The 22,405-nt window shown below is 54.9% G+C and overlaps 3 protein-coding genes across 4 annotated transcripts in view; 1 reads left to right on the plus strand and 2 right to left on the minus strand.

Moving 5' to 3' along the window:
- PDCD11 (programmed cell death 11) overlaps window positions 1-8,347 on the plus strand; it is a 51,558-nt gene extending 43,211 nt beyond the window's left edge. The window contains exons 26-36 of one of the 2 annotated variants that reach the window (XM_007964011.3): window positions 96-152; window positions 757-879; window positions 1,812-1,934; window positions 2,345-2,636; window positions 2,789-2,905; window positions 3,881-4,030; window positions 4,265-4,515; window positions 5,222-5,390; window positions 5,951-6,104; window positions 6,561-6,726; window positions 7,431-8,347. In XM_007964011.3, coding sequence (XP_007962202.3) covers window positions 96-152; window positions 757-879; window positions 1,812-1,934; window positions 2,345-2,636; window positions 2,789-2,905; window positions 3,881-4,030; window positions 4,265-4,515; window positions 5,222-5,390; window positions 5,951-6,104; window positions 6,561-6,726; window positions 7,431-7,602 — 1,774 coding nt within the window. In that variant the 3' untranslated portion in view covers window positions 7,603-8,347. The remainder of the gene's footprint in view (window positions 1-95; window positions 153-756; window positions 880-1,811; window positions 1,935-2,344; window positions 2,637-2,788; window positions 2,906-3,880; window positions 4,031-4,264; window positions 4,516-5,221; window positions 5,391-5,950; window positions 6,105-6,560; window positions 6,727-7,430) is intronic. The other variant, XM_007964012.3, reaches the window with a different exon arrangement.
- A 491-nt stretch (window positions 8,348-8,838) lies between these two features.
- On the minus strand, window positions 8,839-12,007 carry CALHM2 (calcium homeostasis modulator family member 2). Its single transcript, XM_073019309.1, has 2 exons — window positions 11,453-12,007; window positions 8,839-9,612 (listed from the first exon to the last, which is right to left on the minus strand). The coding sequence occupies exons 1-2, from the start codon at window positions 12,005-12,007 to the stop codon at window positions 9,196-9,198; spliced, it is 972 nt and encodes a 323-aa protein (XP_072875410.1). The 3' UTR covers window positions 8,839-9,195.
- Window positions 12,008-14,690: 2,683 nt separating this feature from the next.
- CALHM1 (calcium homeostasis modulator 1) lies at window positions 14,691-21,184 on the minus strand. Its single transcript, XM_007964013.3, has 2 exons — window positions 20,533-21,184; window positions 14,691-18,077 (listed from the first exon to the last, which is right to left on the minus strand). Exons 1-2 carry the CDS (start codon window positions 21,082-21,084, stop codon window positions 17,592-17,594), a joined length of 1,038 nt encoding a protein of 345 aa, XP_007962204.1. The 5' UTR covers window positions 21,085-21,184; the 3' UTR covers window positions 14,691-17,591.
- Window positions 21,185-22,405: the final 1,221 nt, after the last annotated feature.

Here is a 22,405-nt window from a genome sequence, read left to right on the forward strand (position 1 = left end):
GCCTATTGGTCAGCCTGGAGGAGAGGAAGCTGAGGCCCTTTGCTGTTCACAGATGCTGAAAATTGAGTGTTTCTTTCTCTTTTGCCTTCATTCAGATGTTACATCCTGTCCACTGCAGACAGTGTATTGACTTTGTCACTGCGATCATCCAGGTGGGTTTCTGTGTTGTTGGAACAAGAAGGGAGGAAGACCCACTCAGGATCGAGGGGAGGCTACATGTATCTGACACAGAATTTTGGGCTTCCCACCTTGTCTGTTCATCACTTTTTATCCTGAACCTTTTTACCCAGAAAAGCTGAGGCTATACAGATTGCCGTAAGAATCCTGTCTGCTCAGGCTCTTGTTTTCCAGGGAAAGAGTCAGATACCCAAATGGGGGTGTCCAAGGTTGCAGATGGTTGAGGGGGGATGCCTTAGCCTCCAGGGTTCCATTGTAGGGGTGAGTGTGCCATGTATGGAGTTGGCTTGAGGTCAGCTTGCTCTGTGGTTAGACATCGATGCTAATGAGGCCAAGGCTTTAGGTTTGACCTCTCTGGCTTGGTCTGCCTCTCCCCATTTCTATATAGCTGGCTCCCAGGCACCTGCCTCTGGCCTGGCAAGATGTTAGGAGACAGTAGAGTGGGGTGCTAAAGGTTATATCCTACTGACAGGTCCAGAGTCATATTCTTATTTACTAAGTATGATGGTTGCAGGTATATTGGGGTGGCATGGGACAGTGGGGGTTAAAGATGTGCATGTAAACCTTTTATTCCTTTAGAACAAACCCAGAGACGAAAAGCAAAGTAGAAGATCCAGAGATTAACTCCATCCAGGATATTAAGGAAGGGCAGCTTCTGAGGGGCTACGTGGGGTCCATCCAGCCGCATGGTGTGTTCTTTCGGTGAGTGAGGGGGGGGTCTACACCCGGACCCAAGTGCCTTCCCTGAGCCTGTCTTGCTCTGGGGTCCATGTGTTCCTCAGTCAACTTCTTTGATGGGAATATAAAGGGAGGAGAGTTAATGAGTCCCCCCTAGTTTTTAAAATTCCAAGTTTTCTAATACTTTTAAAACAAGTGTTATTAGTTATTTGGTGTTTTGGACAAAGAATATGGCATTTCTAATTTCTGTTCTAAATAAATCTGGGGCCAGGCACAGTGGCTCACGCCTGTAATCTAGCGCTTTGAGAGGCCAAGATGAGAGAATTGCTTTGAAGGCCAGGAGTTCAAGACCAGCCTGGGCAACAAAGCAAGACCCCCATGTCTCACAAAAAAATTGAAAAATTAACCAGGTGTGGTAACATGAGCCTGTAGTCCCAGCTCCTTGGAAGGCTGAGGCAGGAGGATTGCTGGAGCCCAGAAGTTCGAGGTTACAGTAAGCTATGATTGTGCCACTGCACTCCAGCCTGGAAGCAGTGATACCCTGTGTCTAAAAAAATTAAATTTAAAAATAAATACATAAATGTGGACATTCTGTTGTACTGTTTGATCATGATTTGTAAGTATTCATTCTGTGAAATCACCTCATGTTTACAAGCACCGGATACTGCAGCCTTCCCTGCCATGCTGTTTCTGCACTTTCTCCTCCTAGCAGTTTGTGATTTATATATTGTGATGCCATGATGTGGGGTAAAAAATGCCCTCAATCATATCTTCATTATGTTTGATGATTTTTTTCTAGTTTACAAAGCCCACTTTATCCTGCTGAATGCCAGCGACTTATGTCTGTCACAAATCCTTGTCACAACTTAAGTCCCTGTGAGAGTGAAGTCCCGAGGCCTGGTTGGAATTCCGTTGTTGCATTTATGACCACAGGACTCTTGCCTCTTGCCTTTCAGCCTTGGCCCCTCCGTTGTGGGTTTGGCTCGGTACTCACATGTCTCCCAGCACAGCCTGTCCAAGAAAGCGCTTTATAACAAACACCTCCCCGAAGGGAAGCTGCTCACAGCCAGGGTCTTACGGTAGGTGCCTTCCCGTTCTCGCTCTCTCTGTAATGGGAATCAAACCCCTTTCTCCAGGAGCCCTGGGAGGAGATTTCAGGGTGAACTGTAAACACAATGGCTTGCGTAGTGGTGATAAAAGGCCTTTGTTTGGAGCCTTCTCCCCCAGTGCCTGTGAAAACAGGTGGTAACTCATCTCTGCATAGCCCCTATTGGGGATGGAGGAGGGGGCATCATATCTACCCCCTGTATTTTTCTACTAAGCATGAAAAATTGTGCAAATCATTCTTGAGAGTATTGAATGGACTCCCAAGGCAGATGGGGCAGGGCCCAGAATCGTGGGCTGATCAGGAGGAAGAAGGCCTGGGCCGCCTGCGGTGCCCTCTGCTTTTTATGACGTCTTCACCTCCCCCTGTCTCGCTCTGTCATAGCCTTAACCACCAGAAGAACCTGGTAGAGCTGTCTTTCCTCCCCGGAGACACTGGGAAGCCAGACTTGCTTTCTGCTTCCCTGGAAGGGCCACTTCCAAAGCAAGAGGAGAGGAAAACAGAGGCTGAGGAGAGATACCAGAAAGGGGAAAAGAAAAATCAGAAAAGGAACGAGAAGAAGAACCAGAAGGGGCAGGAGGAGGTGGAGCTGCCCAGCAAGGAGAAGCAACAACCCCAGAAGCCACAGGCGCAGAAGCGGGGCGGGCGGGAGCGCCGGGAGTCTGGGAGTGAGCAGGTGAGGTCCTGCAGAGGGCTGTGGCTGCCTGTCCTCCTCCTGGAGGGACAGCCGCGAGGGCATGGGGACAGGGCACCCGCTGGGGCAGAGGGAGGGTGTCGCCTGGGGCTGCAGGAGGATGCTCCCAGGCATTCTTCCACCTGGCCTCTCAGGAAAGAGTGAGCAAGAAGCCAAAGAAAGCCGGCCCGTCAGAGGAGGACGACAGCCTTATGGACGTGTACTATCGGGAGGGAAAAGAGGAGGCAGAAGAGACGAATGTGCTGCCCAAGGTGAGGGCGATGTCGCGGGGAGGGGAAAGGCTGTTCCAGGCAAGGGAAGAGCTGGGCTGTCCTCCGCCTCGTCCTCTTTTACTTCACTTCCTATAATATGAAAGTGGGGGCTGTCAGTTGTCTCCGTTGACCATCAGCAACTTGAGGACAAGGGACCCTTTTTACCCAGAGCAGGTTGCATAAAATAAATTCTAAGGAATGTTTATTGGGTGGAACTGAATTAAATTAGGAGGCTGGGCAGATAAAGAGGAGGCTGAGTCGTTCTGAGCCTGCATCCTCCAAAAGATGAGAATAGTAATACCTGGGCTGAGAGGACTGGGTATGGGATGGCTCATACCTGTTTGGGCAGGGCCTCCCTGCCACCCTCAGAATTCTTGTCATATCTCTGTCCCAGCTCTACTGTTATTTTTGTTTTTATTATTTTGAGACAGAGTCTCGCTCTGTCATCCAGGCTGGAGTGCAGTGGTGTGCACTCGGCTCACTGCAACCTCTGCCTCCTGGGTTCAAGTAATTCTCATGCCTCAGCCTCCCGAGTAGCTGAGACTGCAGGTATGCTCCACCATGCCTGGCTAATTTTTGTATTTTTAGTAGAGAGGGGATTTCGCCATGTTGGCCAGGCTGGTCTTGAACTCCTGACTTCAAATGATCAGCCACCTCAGCTTCTTAAAAGTGCTAGGGTTACAGGCATGAGCCACCACTCCTGGCTTCTATTGTTATTTTATATACGGGTATGCATATGCATGTGTGTGTGTGAAAATTTTGTTACCTAAACAAATGTATTTACTTAAACTTTTATGTCACCGCTATAACGTTGCCCCAGTGGGCTGGGGCCTGGCATGGCCTGGGAGGAGAGGAGAGGAGAGGAAGGGTCTCTGGGCTTGGTGAGGAGTCTGTGTTCCTCCAGGTGGGCTGGGGCAGGGAAACAGGGAGCAGCCTAAGCCAGGTGCTTTCCTCAGCACCTCTGTGTTCCTCCAGGAGAAGCAAACCAAGCCCGCAGAAGTGCCCCGGCTGCAGCTGTCCTCAGGCTTCGCTTGGAATGTGGGACTAGACTCTCTGACCCCGGCCTTGCCACCTCTAGCAGAGAGCTCAGACAGCGAGGAGGATGAGAAGCCACACCAAACCACGGTGCTGTATTTTGCAGGGCATGTCCTTTTTGCAGGGACCCCTTGGTGTCAGTCTCTTGTGCTCTGTTCCTAGGCTGGGTGTCTTCCTGGGTGGGTGGGGGAGGGGGCAGCGGCCATTCCCAGGCCAGGGGGAGAATATAGAGCCCTGGGCTGCCCAGCCAGCTCGTGGCTTCCACCACAGCCCTCCCCTAGGCCTTGAGGAGCAGATGATTCACTGTGTTTCTGCCTTCCATAGCAGAAAAAGAAAAGCAAGAAAGAAAGGGAGTTGGAGAAGCAGAAGGCAGAGAAGGAGCTGTCCCGCATTGAGGAGGCGCTGATGGATCCTGGACGGCAGCCAGAGTCTGCGGATGATTTTGACCGACTAGTTCTCAGCTCCCCCAACAGCTCCATTCTGTGGCTGCAGTACATGGCTTTCCACCTGCAGGCCACGGAGATCGAGAAGGCCCGTGCCGTGGCTGAGAGGGCCCTTAAGACCATCTCCTTCAGGTCTCAGCTTTGCCCCAGGGAACACTGTGTCTCTGCACGTTCTGGGCTGGGCGGTGTCTCAGCCTGTGGGGTAGCTCCTCCTAGGCAGGCCAGCAGCGTTTTGGGTGGCTGCCACCAGGGGCCCATGGGTCCCCAGGCTTTCTGCCATAGGTGTGGCCATCTGTGAAACAGATCCACTCATTTATATTTTATAGTCCTCTTCTCTGAAACTGCTAAGGTTAACCTTCACAAGAGTCTGTACATTTATATGAGGAAACCAGTTTGAGCAGAAGCACAGTAAGAAAAGAGCTCACTACATACCTGGGGGAGATCCCTGTAGGTGGTTTTCCAAATAGAGAGGGAGTTTTTGAGGTCTAATGAAGAGGGAAGGCAGTCCTTTGCTTCATCCTCTTAGTTTGAAGAGAGAATCAGACCCAGGACACTGCGTCCAGCCCAAACCTCAGGCCCGTTTGGGATCTGGTGGGCATCCTTTCCAGGAATGGAGGCAGAATCCAGGAGAGCCTCAGACCTAGCCATTGGGGTGGGAGCAGGGGTTCCTAATACTGTGGGAGCTGTGGTGGGGACACAGCCTCTTAGAGTCTGCATTTGGGGTGGGATCTGAGGACACAGAGCCTGGGAGGGGGAGATGGTTCCTGGGTTTCCCTGGATGGGGCGGGAGGCTCACTGGTCTTATGTGGAGCTCATGTGCTGACTGCTCTCCCTCCAGAGAGGAGCAGGAGAAGCTGAACGTGTGGGTGGCTCTGCTGAACCTGGAGAACATGTACGGCTCTCAGGAGTCCCTGACCAAGGTCTTCGAGCGAGCCGTGCAGTACAATGAGCCTCTCAAAGTCTTTCTCCACCTGGCTGACATCTATGCCAAGTCAGAGAAATTCCAGGTAGGAGGCTGGGCCACACACGAACTCCTGGGAGTCCCAGGGGCCACAGTCTCAGGGAAGAGCCCCTGGGGTTCTGGGTCCAGTCCTGCTCTGGGCTTGCCACCGAACATCGGGGCCCCAATTTCCCCATCTTCCAAGTAAGAGAAGTCATTTCCCTCACCTCTTCTTCAGGCCTGCGGGGTCAAGGTGAGGGAGAGTGGCTTTGGAAGCGAAGGGGCAGTGGACCCCTGGTGTGTCTGCCTTGGGCTGCTGGCAGGGCATCACAGACAGAAGGGGACGTCCCGGCCCAGCATCCGCTCTGGCGTCTCTCCCTCCCGCTTGTCATTCTCATGTTCTCCTAGGCTAGGACCGCCCTCCTGTGGGTGCGGATCAGCAGGGACTCCCCTGTCCACTGTGCCCTTCTCTGAGCCTCCCTCCCGCTCCTCTCAGGTCTGTAGCATTAGGCCTTGAGAGTGTGTCTGGGAGCCCCAAGTTTAGCTTCTTGTGAGTGTTGTTGCTCGTCTGTCTTGTCCCCTCTGTAGTATCACACTCTCCTTAGCATGCCTTGTCTTTTCCCACAGGAAGCTGGTGAACTCTACAACCGGATGCTGAAGCGTTTCCGGCAGGAGAAAGCTGTGTGGATCAAATATGGCGCCTTCCTTCTGCGGAGGAGCCAGGCTGGGGCCAGTCACCGCGTGCTGCAGCGAGCCCTGGAGTGCCTGCCCAGCAAGGAGCGTGAGTGCTCATTCCCAGCTCCTAAGCCCACGAGCACTCCAAGATCGGGGAGTAGGGATTGGCCCCGGCATTGCTTATTCTAAGTCAGGAGAGCCTTATGAGGGCTTTCTTCTTGCCTGTCGATTCTGTGCCCCTGAGCATAACAGTGCATGTTACATTTCAAATGCCAGGCTCCAAAAGATGGAGGAACAAAATGCAGTTAGCACTAGTTCTGTTGCCCTTGGGATCCCCCACCTCTTCTGTGCCCAGAGAGTGGTGTGTCTGCAGTGCCTGTCTGTGTATTCAGCCCCAAACCCACCCCACCTTCCTTTTGGGGCTTTGTCCCTCTTGTCACAGCCTGGGTCTTGGGACCCAAGAGCAGGGAGGCAGGCTCATGCTGACCCTGCGGAACACGGTGTTGTGGTGAGACGGGCTGTCTGCTTGTTGGGTCTCTGAGCCGTCGTCCTCTCCCTGCAGATGTGGATGTCATTGCCAAGTTTGCCCAGCTTGAGTTTCAGCTGGGGGATGCAGAGCGAGCCAAAGCCATTTTTGAGAACATGCTGAGCACCTACCCAAAGCGCACAGATGTCTGGTCAGTCTACATTGACATGACCATCAAGCACGGCAGCCAGAAGGCCGTCCGGTGAGTGGGGCAGCCAGCCAAGGCCGAGTTCCTCAGGGGAGGGCGTGGTAGGCACTGGTCCCACAGCAGCTCTCAACATCCCAGTCCTCTTACTTGATCTAGAAAACCAGCTTGACGTGATGCCCCAGGCCCAGTGACATTCACTTCTTCAACTTTTCTTTCTACCTCAAAGGCCGGCATTGGTAGGAGGTAGCCTGGTCAAGAGACTCGAGTTTCTCTCATAATTAACTGTTCCTAGCTCTCATTGTAGACCACTTTCACAGGCATTCTCTTGCTTTTGACCCCAGCATCTCCACAAGACACAGAGGGTTTAGAGATGAGTAGATTGAGGTCCAAAAAACAGGTGCCGCACCCAAGCCCTTCAGTGAGCTGAGCTTTTCTCCTAGAAAAGCTCACTATGTATGTGTCTCACTGTTATGTCCCCCATCCCAGTAGCTTTGTCCTGATCACTGTGTGGCTTTAGGCAGGGAAGTCCCTTACCATCTCTGGGTGTCCGTCTGCTCATCTGGAAGATGAGGGTGATAGTGCCTCTCCCTAGGGCATCATGGGAATTCATCAAGGATTAATAAGGATAATGGTAGAAGTGGGAGTCCTGGATGGGAGAGGGTCCTAGTTCCAGGGCTGAGAGCAAGTGGGTGAGTGCTCGCCAGGAAGCATGTGGCCTGGTACTGAGAGTCAAATGCTGCTCTGCTTTTCCTCAACAGGGACATCTTTGAGCGGGTTATTCATCTGAGCTTGGCCCCCAAGAGAATGAAGTTCTTCTTCAAGCGCTACCTGGACTACGAGAAGCAGCATGGCACAGAGAAGGATGTGCAGGCTGTCAAGGCCAAGGCCCTGGAGTATGTGGAGGCCAAGAGCTCAGTGCTGGAGGACTAGTGGCAGGCTGGCTCCGCTGGACGCTGTCAGCAGTGGGCCAGCCCGGCTCCATTTCGAGTGCCTGGGCACTTGGAAGACTGTTGCTTCAGGACTCTATTTAAATGCTGCTTTTTCTGCAGCACCCTTGGGGGAATCCTGTCAGGATGAAAAGGAATTTGAGATAGTTTTTAATTCCTCTTTGCTTGCTTTATTTTCAGTACCAACTTGTTATCTTTTTCCTTATCTGAGGCTGCTTGGGGATTGCGGGCAGCAGGCCCCTGGATTCCCAGAAAAGCTGAGGGTCCCTCTTCCAGGGGAGTCCTCTGGGGAGCAAGAGTGGAGGGGCTACTCCCGAGGGTCTTGTGGTCAGGATCCCGCTTTGTCCCTGGCAGGCTGTCAGTCCAGCCAGAGGGGGTCAGTAGGCTCCAGGGAGTGGCCCTCCCCTCCTATCTTGGAGTCTCTGGGTGTTCCTTCAGCCTCAGCCCCACTGGTACCTTCTGCCCTTTAGTGGAGGCTGTGAGTCTGGGACAGGAGGACAAATTCAGAGCCCAGAGGAGAAAATGGAGAAACCTGGGCTGCTGAGGAAAGCCGCGGGTGTTGGCGTGAACTGATGATGTCTCATGCCACGCCCACCATGGCCACATTACCTAACCTCTCCATATCTGGGCTATTCAAGGTCTTGGAGGCCAGCACAGACCCAGCTAGTTGTTGAAGCCAGTTCTCTTTTGGCTTGGTCCTGAGGGAATTAAAAGTTTTCTCTGGCAGAGCTTTAAGTGTCTTGAGAGCTTTTCTGTGGGAAATGACTGAGTCATATGCCAGGAAGCCGGACAGGGCCAAGGGAGAGCATCCAAAGGTTCTGGAGGTGGTGGGGGTGGCGGGCAGGGATGGGAGGAAGGAGAAGCTGGGGCCGGCCTGCTTCTTGGGCATGAGCACTAGGTTACAAGAGCTAGTTCTGGGCCTGCCCACTGAGCACGGAATCTTCTGACTCGTGAAATTTCAGACTGTGTTTCCTTCTGAGATAGGCCAGGCTTCATCTGTTCCCCACTCCAAATCAGATAATGGAACCCAACTGCAAAGAGATCATCAGCCCCAGGGCCTTCCCCTGTGTTGAACCCCTGGCACTCCCTGCACCGCTGCCACCCTGTGGGCCATTTTAGTCATGTCCCCTTCCCTAACACAGCATAGGATTGGGCCTGGCCCCATGACCACCAGCCTGCTGTGGCATGCCCATTCAATCACGCAGACACCAGACTACTTCTTTTAGTAAGAAAAGCTTTATCAAAAATTTAAATATATAAAATAAGGCCAGAGGCTGCACTGGAGGCCGCTTCCCAGTGGTGCACTGCCGCGTTAGGCACATCTTTGCAACTAGACACGTTAACTGCGCAAAGTACCATAAAGGAGCCCACTGGTGAGCTTCACTGTCACCTGGCCCTGCTGGCTGGGGCTTCCATTGTCTACTGGGTCTCTCCACACCACAGATTGCCTTGTGGTCTTTTCCCCTGGCCAAAATGGTTTTTAAAAAATCCTCTTCTGATAACGGATGTGAGCAAGCAGTGGGGTTCAGTTTGGGACCAAGTAGTGCCATTTACAAAGAGCATGAGAAGCAGCTCCTTAGGAGGCGAGCAGGGCCATCTCCACGTTGTCAGGGGCCGCGCCGTTGCCTGCCAGACCCTGGGCCCACTTGTGCAGGCGGCTGTAGAGTGGGAGGCCCTGGTTCTCACGGTACAAGTAGACACCGGTGATGGCATTCCACTGTGGCCGTGGCTGTGTGCCTTCCACTGGGAAGTTGGCAACCAGCTCCTCATCATCCTTGTTGAGCGCCACGAAGCCAAAGAAGCGGCGCACATTGTTGGCAGCCAGCACCCGAGAGTGCACCTCGGCTGTGCGCTGGAACAGCTGGTCCTCATTGGCGCGGTACTGCGCCCAGTAGGCCTCCTGGCGGTAGCTGAGTGGTGAGCAGTAATGTTTGAGGCACTTGGTCAGGAACACCAGGATGGCTACCACGCCAATGAGCAGCCACCCAAAGAGCTGGCCAGAGAATGGGCACAGTTCAGGAGGGGCAAGGAACTGCCTGAGCCCTACCTCCCAGAGCAAATGGAGAAGGAGCAAGTTCCGCTTGTATAAGGGAAGCAGGTCCTTGTGGCTGTGATTCCATCGCTTGCTTACCCTCTTTAACTCACGCTCTAGTTGCTCTTAGACTTAGCCTGTTTTCTGCTGCCACCCCTGCTACCTTAAGAGCACCTCCTTCCCCTGCCATCATCTCATGCCATCAAAACCCAGCTCAACCTGCCAGGCTCAGCTCAGATGCCTCCTCTGGGAAGCCTTCAAAGGTCCCTCTGGGAGCACGTGTGCCTTCCCTGAATCCCCCGTGGCCTGGTTCCTCTCATCACCATCTGCCTTGTTTGGACGTCACACATGTGCTTGTCTGAAACACTTGGAGGGCAAGGACAGGCAAGGTCATCGTTATTTCACCATTTGCTCCTGTACAGAGACCTGGGGGCATTTGATCAGCATCAAATAAGTATCATTTCTTTGTCTACCGTCTTCCAGCTCTGGTGCTGTCTCCAGCCGTTTCTCTCTCTCTGTTTCTTTTTTTTTTTTTTTGAGATGGAGTCTTGCTTTGTTGCCCAGGCTGCAGTACAGTGGCGTGATCTCAGCTCACTGCAGCTGCCACCTCCCGGGTTCGAGCAATTTTCCTGCCTCAGCCTCCCAAGTAACTGAGATTACAGGTGCCTGCCACCACGCCTGGCTAATTTTTCCATTTTTAGTAGAGACAGGGTTTTACCATATTGGCCAGGCTGGTCTCGAACTCCTGACCTCCAGTGATTCACTCGCCTTGGCCTCCCAAAGTGCTAGGATTACAGGTGTAAGCCACTGCACCTGGCCTCTGTTTACCTCTTATTTACCCAGAGAAGAAACCTTTTAGAAAACCTGTGCTCCCTTGAGGTCAGGAGTTTGAGACCAGCCTGGTCAACATGGCAAAACCCCGTCTCTACTAAAAATACAAAAATTAACTGGGCATGGTGGCTGCATGCCTGTAATCCCAGCTACTCGAGAGGCTGAGACAGAACTGCTTGAACCCGGAAGATGGAGGTTGCGGTGAGCTGAGATCGCGCCACTGCTCTCTAGCCTGGCGACAACAATGAGACTCCATCTCAAAAAAAAGAAAAGAAAAGAAAAGAAAAGAAAAGAAACCTGTTCTCCTTCCTATCTCTCCCTCATCCCTTGCTTCTCTAAGTTAACACTTGCAGCTGAGATTTTCTGCTACTCCCCAGTTCTCTTCCCTTGCCTTCTGTCCCTTGACCAACCTCCTCTCCTTCAGAGCCCAGCTAAGGCTCAGGACAGCAACTGCATCTCCTGACTCAACACTCCATCCTGACCCAAGGGACTCCCCTTAAGTCAGCAACACTTGAGGCTGACTCAGTGCTTGGACTGGGCCCTTCCTGGGATAGGAATGTGTTCATCTCCAGAGCCAGCCACACTCCACTGCCAAGGGCCCATCACAGATGTTTCTGGGGTGGCTTGCGGGGGTCCACGCTCAATCTGGCTGGGGTAAGGGGCTTATCTGTGATTGGAATTAAGGCCTAGACTGAGCCAGAAGAATGTTTCTTTAATGTTTAAAACTAATTTGGTCATATACAAGTGAGATTTACAGTAAAAAAAAAAAAAAAAAAATTGATTAAACTCTTATTCGTGTCTGGAAATAGCCCTTGCCCCACCATGCACCTGTTAACCAGCCCTGATACCTAGTGCTTTCCCACAGACCTCAGCCCCTGCGGACCAACTCCAGTTTCAGCACTAGGCCATCCCCGGACCTCCCACCAGCCACCACTAGGGAAGAGGACCTTCCCTTTGCACAGCTCCTTACCTGGGACTCATACCTGAGCCTGCGGCTGACCTCCTCCCGGAAGTCTGACAGGTTGTCAGGGTTCTCCTTGCAGGGGAACCTGGCCAGGATTTCGGTGGCGTGGGCTGATGGGAAGTGCTCTTCCCTGGCCGTGAGTGAGGAAGGGTCCACGAACTCGCTGAGAGCACAGACATAAGCCTCACCACGCAGCAGGGAGATGACAGACCAGGTGACAGGAGCCACAGCCGCACGGCCCAGGATGGAGCTTAGGAGGAGGAAGGTGGGGGCAGCAGAGCAGTTCTTGGTCCTCCGGTGCTGGCATTCGGCCACAAGGTTCCAGGTGTGGTTGTTGAGGATGACACCAATGATAAAGAGCACCAGGGCGGGCACGCCAATGGCCGCCAGCCCGTACAGGTAGTTCCGGGCCGGCGAGCAGGGGCAGTGGAAGGCCACCACAGAGAACAGCTCCTGGCTGCCCACCGTGCCCAGTGCCACCAGCCCGTTAAAAATCATCACATCCTTGCTCTTGAAGAAGAGTGATAGGAAGCGGAAGTTCTCTGCGATCAGGGCTGCCATGGTGACGGTCGTGGCGGGGTGGATTGCAGGAGAGGACGCAGGAGGAGACGGGATTGACAGTTGCTGGTGGTACTAGGAAGGGGCGCAGGCTGGGAGACGCCGGACGGCAGGGTGTGGTTGTGCTATTTTATCCCCAACTGTGGTTGACCTGGTGTTTCCTGTGGAGCAGATGACTGATAAGTGTTTCCCTCTGAAAACCGGGAGTTGAAGAAGACGCTAGTGTGGCCAGGCTGGGGAGAAAGGAAGGAGTACAGGGCCCTGGGAAGTGACAGTTGCCACTGTTCATTGAGTTTCTCCAGGGCACTTGGCACCCCTCATTTCCCATCCTCACAGTCCCACGTCGAGCTGTGTGCCCGCCGTGCCCTCAGGAAAGTGAAGGCTTCCTGAGGACGAGTGACTCGCCAGGGTCACAGATGAGAGGCAGACTGAGATTCAAGCTTGGCTGACCTGCCTCAGATGCTTAGGTTCTTTTTGCCACCATGAGCTTCTCTTGGGGTAGGGCTTGGGGGTGGCCCACGGTGCTAGTGCATGTGGGGCGCTGACCGGCTTTCCCTGTGGGAATCCAGGTGGCACACATTAGCGGAGGGGCCACGGACTCCTTGGATCCACGGCGTGTCCTCAGGGCCTCAGCCTTGAGGGTGTAAAAGCTAGAGTGAGTGTCTGGGTGGATAAGGGACTTGGACAGGATCCTGCCATGTGGGCTGGGGTGGGCATGGCAAGACGCCAGAATCCCTGGAGTTCGCAAGGACCTTATCTTTTTGGAGACCTCAGGGTCTGATCACGCTTCATGACTTTTCTCTGGGCCTCAGTTTCCTCATCAGTGAAAAGAGAATAAATCGTCCTGACCCTTGCTCTTTCCTAGGGATGTTGGAGGGAAAGGAAAGAATAAAAGATGCCTGATTGTGCTCTGTGTGAAACTCTCCATCTCTCCCACCCTATCTTGTCTTTGGAGTGGGGGACGATTCTCCTGCCCGCAAAGCTCAGGGAACTGAGACCTGAAGAGGATAAAGTGCCTTGCTGAGGCCAAACAAATACAGAAGTGCCCCAGCAGGACCTCTAACCACAACCTAAGGAGACTTGGGAAGTGGACAAGGGTGATTCTGTGCTAAGTGAACCCTCTTTTTTTCTGTCTCCTACTGACCTTGCCGTGTCCATCCGTGAGTGTCCCGAAGAACCTCCTCTTCCACAGCCGTGACCCCCTCTCCTACCCAGCAGCCTCCCAGCAGCCCCGCTCCACCCTGCCTGCCAGCAACAGGAAGCCCTGGTAAGAGCAAAGGCTCAGCGGTGCCACCAGCTCATCTGGAGATTATTCTGCCTTGGTCTGGGCTGCAGCGACGCTGGCAACCTGCCGGGAAGTGGCCATGGCCTCGGGCAACAGCGAAGTTTAGCCCAGCTCCCTTCCTAGCCTCCACCCACACAAGCCTGAGAGACAGGCCAGGGTGTGGCCCCATATCCTCCCCATCTGGAGGGTGAAAAACAAAACTCCCCAGGTCAGAGGAAGCCAGGGAGTAGAGGGATGGGGTGAACGGCAGACAGGGAGGGACCTGGCCCTGTTCCCTTCCATGCTTCATGGAGGGATCACCCCTTCCAGATCAGCCCTTCCGTCCCTGCCAAGGAAGGCTGCCAGATGGGATCAGGCAGAGCCATGTGGCCATGTGGGCTCCAAGAAAAGGAGAAGCTGGAGGAGGAGGACCAGGAGCAACAACAGGAGGAAGAGGAGGAGGAGGAGGAGTCTGATTCTTCCCCCACTTCACAGCTTGGAGCTTCCAGTCTAACTTCCTGGGAAAGGCAGTTTGCGTCACTGCTGGGGATGAATGGGTTAAAGTCAGTCCCCTCTGCCCCATCCTTTTCCCTTCTCGGTTTCTAGGCTTCTAATTAGCTCCCTGTGGAGGCTCTGGGTTCATAAACTGGCTCAAAGTGGGGTACAAGACACCTGCACAGGGTGGGTGGTGAGCAGAGGATGTGTCAGGTCGTCCTGTGAGACCACTGCCCCCAGACCAAGGATGGGTCACATCCAGACCCCTAGTGGGACCTCCTCCAACATCAGTGACGACAGGAGACTGGCGCTGTCGGCTCGGGGAGGGGAGGACTGCTCCCTGTTCAACCGGGTGGAGGGAACCTCAGCTAGGGGCCTCTCTCCCTCTGGGCAGCGCGGGACCAGCTCCACCATGCTCCCCTGACAGCTGGCACACCCCAGGGAGGGCCTCTTCCTTACCTGGGGCAAGCTGTGGGCACTTGTGGTCATGGCCTCCGCGGGGCTGGACTCTCCAAGTGGCCTCCGGGAGGAAGGCGCAGGGCAGCGGCAGCCTCCGCCACTCCCTCCTGCTTTTCTTCTGCACGGGGGCCTGGGGCTGGTGGCGGCTTCAGACTAATCTAACTCCAGAAAAGAGAGAAGAAAACAGTGGGATGGAGTCTGCGCGCCAGTGAGTGGAAAAACAGCCTCCCGGCGCCACCAGGCAGAGGAGGGCGGGCCCCGAGGGCGGGCGGCGCGAGAGGAGAGGAGCCCAGAGGAAGTTGAGGTGCCTGTTCTGCAGCTGCAGCGCGTCCCACCGACCCGCTGCTCTCGCTCCCTGGGCGGTGCTGGCCCTCCGCCCTCGGCCCAGACCCGGACCCCGCCAGGCTCCACATCAGTGGGACCAGTCGGGAGGGCCACGTGGGGGTGTGGAGGCACTGGGGAGATCTGACCTAGACCTCCCCCCATGACAGTTTCAAGAGCACCGCATGTACTTGACCCCCGCGGGGCAGAAGCTACCTAAGGAGACCCCGCAAGGGTCAGCGGAGGGTGCCGTCAGACCCGCGCTGAACCCTGCAGGATGCTCAGGACCAGGGCCCCACCCTCTTCTGGCCCTTCTCCCTCAGAGCGGTCGGATCGTTGACTGGACAAGCCATCCCAGTGCTGTCTCTTTGACCCATAGTCAGCTAACTCCCCGGGACCTGCTTCGGATCCCTGGAGGGCTGAGGGTTGAATTCAGGAACCTAGGGATTCTCCAGGGCCTGCAGGCAGAGCTTCAACTGGTGGGTGGAAGTTACAAGGAGGCAGGTTTCTGAAGGAAGCCCTTTGTACTAATCAGAGCTGCCCAGCCTGTATCTAAAAGTGGTCAAGATGCGGGCTGAAGCGTCATGGGTCAGGAATGCTGCAGAGGAGAGTCTATGGACAAGCTAGATGACCCTTAGCATGGAGGGAGAAGATCCCCGACACCTGTCAGCTCTGCAGTGCACGTGGTTCCATCATGGTGGAGCTGCTGAGTGACCCGCTGGCCTCCCTAAGGTGGGCTTCGCCATATGTAGGAAGGAAAGAAAAGGTACCGGGGTTTGCTTGCTTGTTTATTTGCTTGTTTCAGATCCCAGCATGTGCTAAACACAGTCCCAGATCCTTCCCTAAAAGTTATCTTCCTTTATCCTCACCACAATCCTGAAAAGCAGGTCTTTAAAAAAATTTTTTTTATTTTAAAAAAGTTATAAATCTGACCTAGACCTCCCCCCCATGACGGTTTCAAGAGCACCCCACATACTTGACCCTCGCGGGGCAAAAGCTACAGAAGGAGACCCCGCAAGGGTCAGGGGAGGGTGTCATCAGACCTGCGCTGAGCCCGGGTCTGAAAAAGAAGACTACTACTACTTCTTCTCCTTCTCCTTCTTCTCCTTCTCCTTCTCCTTCTCCTTCTCCTTCTCCTTCTCCTTCTCCTTCTCCTTCTCCTTCTCCTCCTCCTCCTCCTCCTCCTCCTTCTTCTTTTTCTTCTTCTTCATTATTATTATTATTATTATTATTTAGAGTCAGAGTCTTGCTATGTTGCCCAGGCTGGTCTCCAACTCCCAGTCTCAAGTGATCCTCCCTCCTTGGCCTCCCAAGTGCTGGGATTACAGGCATGAGCCACCACGCCCGGCCAAGCAGGTCTTCTAATATCCATTTTATAGACAGACACACTGAGGCTTAGAGTGGCTGGGTGACTTGCCACAAGTCCTGCAGTGCTGGTATTTGAACCCACGTGTGCCTGACCCAAAGCTTTGCCGTCCTTCACATTTGTACCTCCTGATACCTCCGGGCCTTCTCTTCACACTGGAAGTGCCCTCGTCCACCAAGATGCACCTTGTTTTTGCTCATCCTAATCCTCCCTGACTTTAGGGCCCAGACCAACTCCTACCTCCTGGAAGGGCCCTCCCAGCCCACCTTGGCCCACGAAGATCTGAGCAGTTCCTCCCAAAGAGTTAAGAGGAGGGAAACTGAACCCCAGAAGTGGGAATAGAGGGAAGGATGGATAAAAAAGGATGGAATCATGCCAAGATCAAAATCAATTCTTAGATGCTTGGGACTTATGTCTCAGAGCTGAGGGTGGTGCTGAGAAACCTATCTGTACCTCTGTTTCTTCCTCCTCAACAAGATGGAAGCTTGAGTGTTTGTGTTACTGTCTCTCATCCCTGCCCAGGGGAGGAGGACGGAAGTCCCTGGGTTCAGAAATCAACAAATACATTAGCCACCCTGTGCTGGGTGCCTACCATGTGCCATGTGCTTTTACACATAGCAACCCCAGGATGGGGAGGGTGGGGCTCATCCTCGTTGTATAGATGAAGAAACTAAGGCCCAGGCATTGATGCAGCTGGCCCAGGGACAGTGTTTGTGAGTGGTAGAGACAGCATTTGACCCAATTCTGTCTCACTCTGGAATCTGAGCTGCTTTCTGTTTAATGCTGCTGTCCTCCCCGCTCATCCCACCTGGGCTACAGCCTCGGAACTCCTCTTAGCCTCTTAGAACTTCATCCCCAAGAGGTGGGTCTTTAAGAAAAATGGAGAGACTTCAGCTTCTGTGTCTAACTTCTCAAGCCTTGGGGATGGTCTGATTTCCCCCTGAGACCTGGATGTGAGGGGGGTATTAGGGTGGTTTTCAAAGACCCTTCTACACGAGGACTTTTGTGCTTGGTGCTAAATAAACACTCAGTCCACCGGGACAATTGTCACGTGACCCCCATGGTGACCACACACTCTGGCCTCTTCCATGTGAACCTAGCTTCTGACATCTTGTCTCATCGCCTGTCACCCCAGGTGTATCACCCCAGGTGGGCTATGTGTCATGTCCTTATGGACTCACCCCGGCCCACACAGTCTCACCTAGGACATACTTGCCCAAATCAGAGGGCTCCCACTTCATGAGACGCTGGGATGATTCCCACTCCCCGAGCCCTGAGCATAAAGGAAGAGAGGCCCCGAAAAGCCACAGAAGAGAATGAACCCAGGGGCAGGGATGTCTGTCAAACCTGGGAGGAGACAGTGAACATCAGTCTGGGAAGGGCTGGGCAGAGGGGAGCCATCAGTCCCTGTACCCGCCGTGACAGTTCCGACCCCTTTAGACTAATACTGCTCATGGGCCCACTGCCCTAGGGCCATCCAGGGCAGTGTCACAGTTGAAAGTGTCAAATCCTCTTGCAGTTCCAAATGTCCTGCCTCCGATGGGCAGGCGAGTGCTAGAGAGTGTGGATCTGCCTAGGGGACTACTGCCCAGTACTGAAACCCTTCATTTTTCCACCTGGTTTGGGGGTGGGAGGGGCTGTGGGCTCGGATCCCCATTCCTGCCTCTTCAGCTGGCCACGCCTCATACTTTGCTAAAGTAGGTGGCCACCTCCTTGCGTGGAGGCCGGGGCCCGCCCCCAGCCCAGCCGTTGCCCATCAGCGGTGGCTCCTCCCTGCCCAGCTGCAGAGGTGGTTTGCATTTGTGCCAGCTTGTGAGTAGCCTGTTCATGGTGCCTTGATCCGTGATGCCACGCAGTTTCTCCCTTTCCTCCTCCGCACCATCGGGGGGCGTGGGGGCAGCCGCGGAAGCAGGGGCCGTGGCCAGTGTCCCGTGGGTGTGACCCAGCTCCAGGTCATGGTTCATGGCCTCGAAGAACTGCTGGATGCAGACCTTGGCGAAGGCCTTGGCGTGCTCCGTGCACGTCTCGTCGAAGAGCTTGCGCTCGATGTCGATATAGTGGGACCAGTACTTGCTCTTGAGGAAGGCGACCTGCGTGAAGCAGGGCCGCACAGAGCGCACCACGAATGCCAGCAGTGTGGTCAGCAGCACGAAAGACCAGCCCAGCGCCTGTAGGGAGACGAGAGAGAGTCACGGGGCACTGTCCTTGGGCCTCCGAGCCTGCTCAGACTCCCAATGCACTCTCTATACCAGCACTTCCAGCTCAAAGAGCACAAATTGGGCAAGTGAGCTTGCCTCTTGGCCTCCATTTCCTCATCTGTAAAATGGGCATGGAAATTGGAATAATGGAGATAGGTGCACCTCATGGAAAGAAGATCATGTGGGTAAAGCACCTGCCATGCTGGTGGGGCACCCACAGGGTCCAGGAGTTAAGTGGGCAGACCCTGGAGTTAGGCTGCTTGGTTTGAATGCTGTCTCCACTACTTACTAGTTGACCAGGAGCAAAGCACTCAACTTCTCCGTGCCTCAGTTTCCACACCTATAAAATGCAGCTGGTGGTAGCACCTATCTCAGAGTGTTGTGAGGACTGAATGTGATAAGCTTAGCTCAGTGCCTGGTACCCAGTGCTCAGTGACTATTAACCATTACTGTTGTGCCAGTAGGCCCTCACTTACTGTGCCTCTTCTTTCAGGAAGCCTTCCTTGATCTCACCAGGCCATAGTGGCCCATTTTCCTCTGAGTCCTGAACCTCTCCTTTGGCTCCTGGTATTGTCACCAGTGACAAGCGAGCACCTCCTCTGTGTCGGTTCCAAGCTGGGCCTTCAGGGGTCATGGAGGCGAATCAGGCAAGAACTCAAACTCTGTGCTGAAGAGCACCCTGCGCTTGGTTCCACTCTGCTCTGTCAGCTCATTGCAGGGCACGGGCAGGACGCTCCCCGGCCCACGCTTCAGGGTCAGGCCCCAGCCGCACAGAGAAGCATTTGGGCAGATCAGGACTGGGGCTGAGGGCAAGCCCAGATGCCTATCATGGGGCTGGGCAAGTCATGACAGAGCAGACAGGGTGGGGAGCCACTGAGCCACAGGCTGGGGGCACCCCAGGCTGTTCCAGGAGTACATGTGGGCCCGGTGGGGCTGGATCTTCTGGATTTCCAACTTGAAAATCTGATTTTTATGTGAAAAATTCTGATTTTTATTTTAATTTTATATACTTTGTTTTTTTGTTTTGTTTTGTTTTGTTTTGTTTTGAGACAGGTCTTGCTCTGTTACCCAGGCCAGAGTGCAGTGGCACAATTACAGTTCACTGCAGCCTTGACCTCCCAGGCTCAAGCAATCCTCCCACTTCAGCTTCCTGAGTAGCTGGGACTACAGGCATGTGCCACCAAGCCTGGCTAATGTTTTTCTTTTTTTTTGGAGACAGGATCTCACTATATTCCCCAGGCTGGTCTTGAACTCCTGGGCTCTAGCAATCTTCTTGCCTTGGCCTCCCAAAGTGCTGGGATTACAGACATGAGCCACATCGTACCTGGCCCATTCTGGTTTTCAGAACACGCCAACAAATTCTAAAGTTGGATCTAGAATTCAGTCTCTGAAGGCCAAATGAAACGTGTCTAGGCCAGGCAGCCTGCACCCTCTAGGGCCCACTCAGCTTATGATGTGGTGGCTTAAAGGTCAGGTGGAGGGACAGCTGCCAAGGCCCTGAGGCTGGGGACGATGGGATGAGTGCCCACAGGAGAGGAGGCACAGGTTCGGGAGGAGAGGGAAGTAGAGTTCAGTCTGGATGCTCAGAGCGTGACATTCACCAGGGCCATCTGGGTGGTGATGGAGGCCTCCCAGGAGAGAGGCCCCTGCTATAGCGGGAAGCCAGGAGTGTCTGGACTTGCCAGGGTAGAGTGTGCACGTTTCTCCAGCCCTTGCAGGGCAGGCTGGTCCCAGCCCCTCGCCCTGACAGCACCTGGTCTGCCAGCTGTGGGGGTGGGCTGCCTGGGTGGTCCTCCCCACACAGCACTGACTGGGTTGGAGGAGGCCATAGAGGCTTGGATGGGTGAGCATGGAGGGGCAGAGGATGTGGGAGCAGGGCTGGGGAGGACCCTCGCTCTGGTTGATCCGTCAATGGGCTCTCCAACCTGTCTTTCCGTCACATCCCAACAGGGCCTCTCTCTCATCCACGCATCCCCTTCCAGGACACCCTGGTCCTCAGCTCCCACTCCCCAGCAGGGACGCACCAGATGGGGGCATTTGCCAGGGAAATGTACCCAAATGGCTTAGCCACCCACTGGCCTCACCACCGCCGAGGCCCGGAAGAGGGAAAGGATGCAAATTCCTCCAGCTTCCAAGCTCAGAGATCAGGATGGGGATGCAGGTCCACTCTGGGGACCTCAGGATAGGGATCAGGCCCACTCACAGAAGCCTCTGGACAGAGAGAGCCAAAGCACGTTCTCCGGATGGCCCTGGGCTGAGGGCACACACATGACTGTGCCTTCAGCCTCAGTTGGGAAGATGCCCCCCACACCTCGGAGCTCCACCTGAGCAGAGGCCCCATTTTGAGAGGTAGGGGGATAGGGCCCTCCCAGAGGGACCTTGATCTGCCAGTGAGACCCAGCCTGAGGCCACGCGGCCCCCTCACCTGGGAGATGCAGCGGAGGTAGCGCACGGCCACCTCTCGGGCCAGCAGCCAGTCACCATCGTAGATCTCAGGGCAGGGCACCCGGGCCAGCAGGCGGGCGAGCTCAGGGGCAGGTAGACCGGGTGCCAGGCTGCCGTTGCCCAGTGTGGTCACAGGCACGGCAGTGCAGAAGGCACAGAGGAAGCATTTGCCGTCGAGCAGTGTGACGGCCACCCAGACAACGGGCGCGATGAGGGCGCGCTGCGCCATGGAGCAGAACATGTAGCGCAACACAGCGGGGTCCTTGGCCCGGCGGCCCGGCGGCCGCTTCCACTCTTCGGCCAGCATGGACACATTGTTGTTCATGACCAGGCCAAGCAGGAAGAGCACCAGGGGTGGCGCCAGCAGGATGCCCGCGCTGTAGGCCGCATTGTAGCCTGGCAGGCAGGGGCAGTTAAAGTCAAAGGCCGAGTACATCTGGGCACTGGCCAGGGCCATGATGCCGCAGATGCCGTTCATGAAGGACTCCTGGTTGGACTGCAGGAACTGGAAGATCATCCGGAACTTGTCCATCGTGCCCCCTGCGGGGCCTGGCCTCCTCTTCCCAACTCACCGCTGCCTCCGAGAGGGCCCCTGCTGCCCACCCTGCCCACTGGGTGCCCACCTCATGACTCAGGCGCTCCTGGCTGGGACCAGCAGAGCTCAGAGCAGAGGCTGAGGTCACTGTCGCTTTGAGGAATCTTTAGTCAGGTGCTGGCCGGAAGGGTGCAGATTGACCAATCCTGTGCGTTCAGCCAGGATTGTGCCCCTCCCTCCTGGGCTTCTCTCTCTCTGCAGCCGCCTCCACCTCCAGCACTAGCACCTGCTAGCGACCAGCTTTCTGTGGGTGTGGGAGGGAGGGAGGGAGAGGTGGGAGAGGGCAGGCTCAGACACAGGCTGGGAAGACACTGTCTCCAGCAGGGCTGCAGTTTGGAGAGTCCAGGGCTGCTGCAGGGGCCAGAGCTCCCGGACCTTGTCTTCTGAGCTCCTAGGAAGCTCATTGCCCTCCTTTTGCCCTTCCCACTGGGGGTCTCCTCCATGCTGTATCAGAATCCCAGAGGGCTCCTCCGTCAGTTCCCCCATGACAGTGTGGTGCTGCGGTGGCGGTGGCTGCAGTGAGGGTGCTGCTGGTGGTCATGGGGATATTGGTCACAGAGGGGATGGCAGTGGTGGTTGGGGGGATGGTGCTAATGTGGACATGGCGTAGAATGAAACGTCCTGGATTTGCTGGCAGAAGACTTGGATTTGACAGGTTGCCTGGGCAGGGGCTGTGGCCTGTGAATGTGTTGCAGGAGTCCTTATGTTGGCCTGCCTGTGTCTCTGCGGGTGTGCCTGTGTGTTTGTGGGCTGTGGATGGCAAACCCTTTCCTGGCTCCACCTCTGACCTCTACTTCCCCAATCAAAAAATAAAGGGGTCTGCATGCTGACAGCAAGGGGGTGAAAAAATTAAATGGGTGGGGTGATGGGATTTCATGCCTGGAGTTTGGGCCTCAAGAGTGCCTACAGAAACCTGGCCAGCCCTCCTCCACAGACACATCAAAGAGGAGGAGCTGAGTGTGCTCGCTCTGATGCCCAGGGCTCTCCCTGACCTCCCAAGGGCAGGTCAGATCCAGCTCCAGCGGGATGGCTCCTGTCTGGGAAAAGGAGTGGGGTCTGGGGCTGAGACAGAGCCTGGCCAGGACATCTCCATGGGGCCCACAGATCTGTGCCTCCCCATGTGTATGCCCACGCGTGAGCTCACTGTGCCTTTGGACCTCTGCATCTGTGTGTCAGTGTGTGTGTGTGACCACGTTAGTGGTCTTTGTGTCTGAGGGTCTCTGTATCACTGACCAGAACCAGCAGTGACCCAGGCTTG

This window comes from Chlorocebus sabaeus, chromosome 9 (genome assembly GCF_047675955.1).
Source record: "Chlorocebus sabaeus isolate Y175 chromosome 9, mChlSab1.0.hap1, whole genome shotgun sequence".
Taxonomy (NCBI): Eukaryota; Metazoa; Chordata; class Mammalia; order Primates; family Cercopithecidae; genus Chlorocebus; species Chlorocebus sabaeus.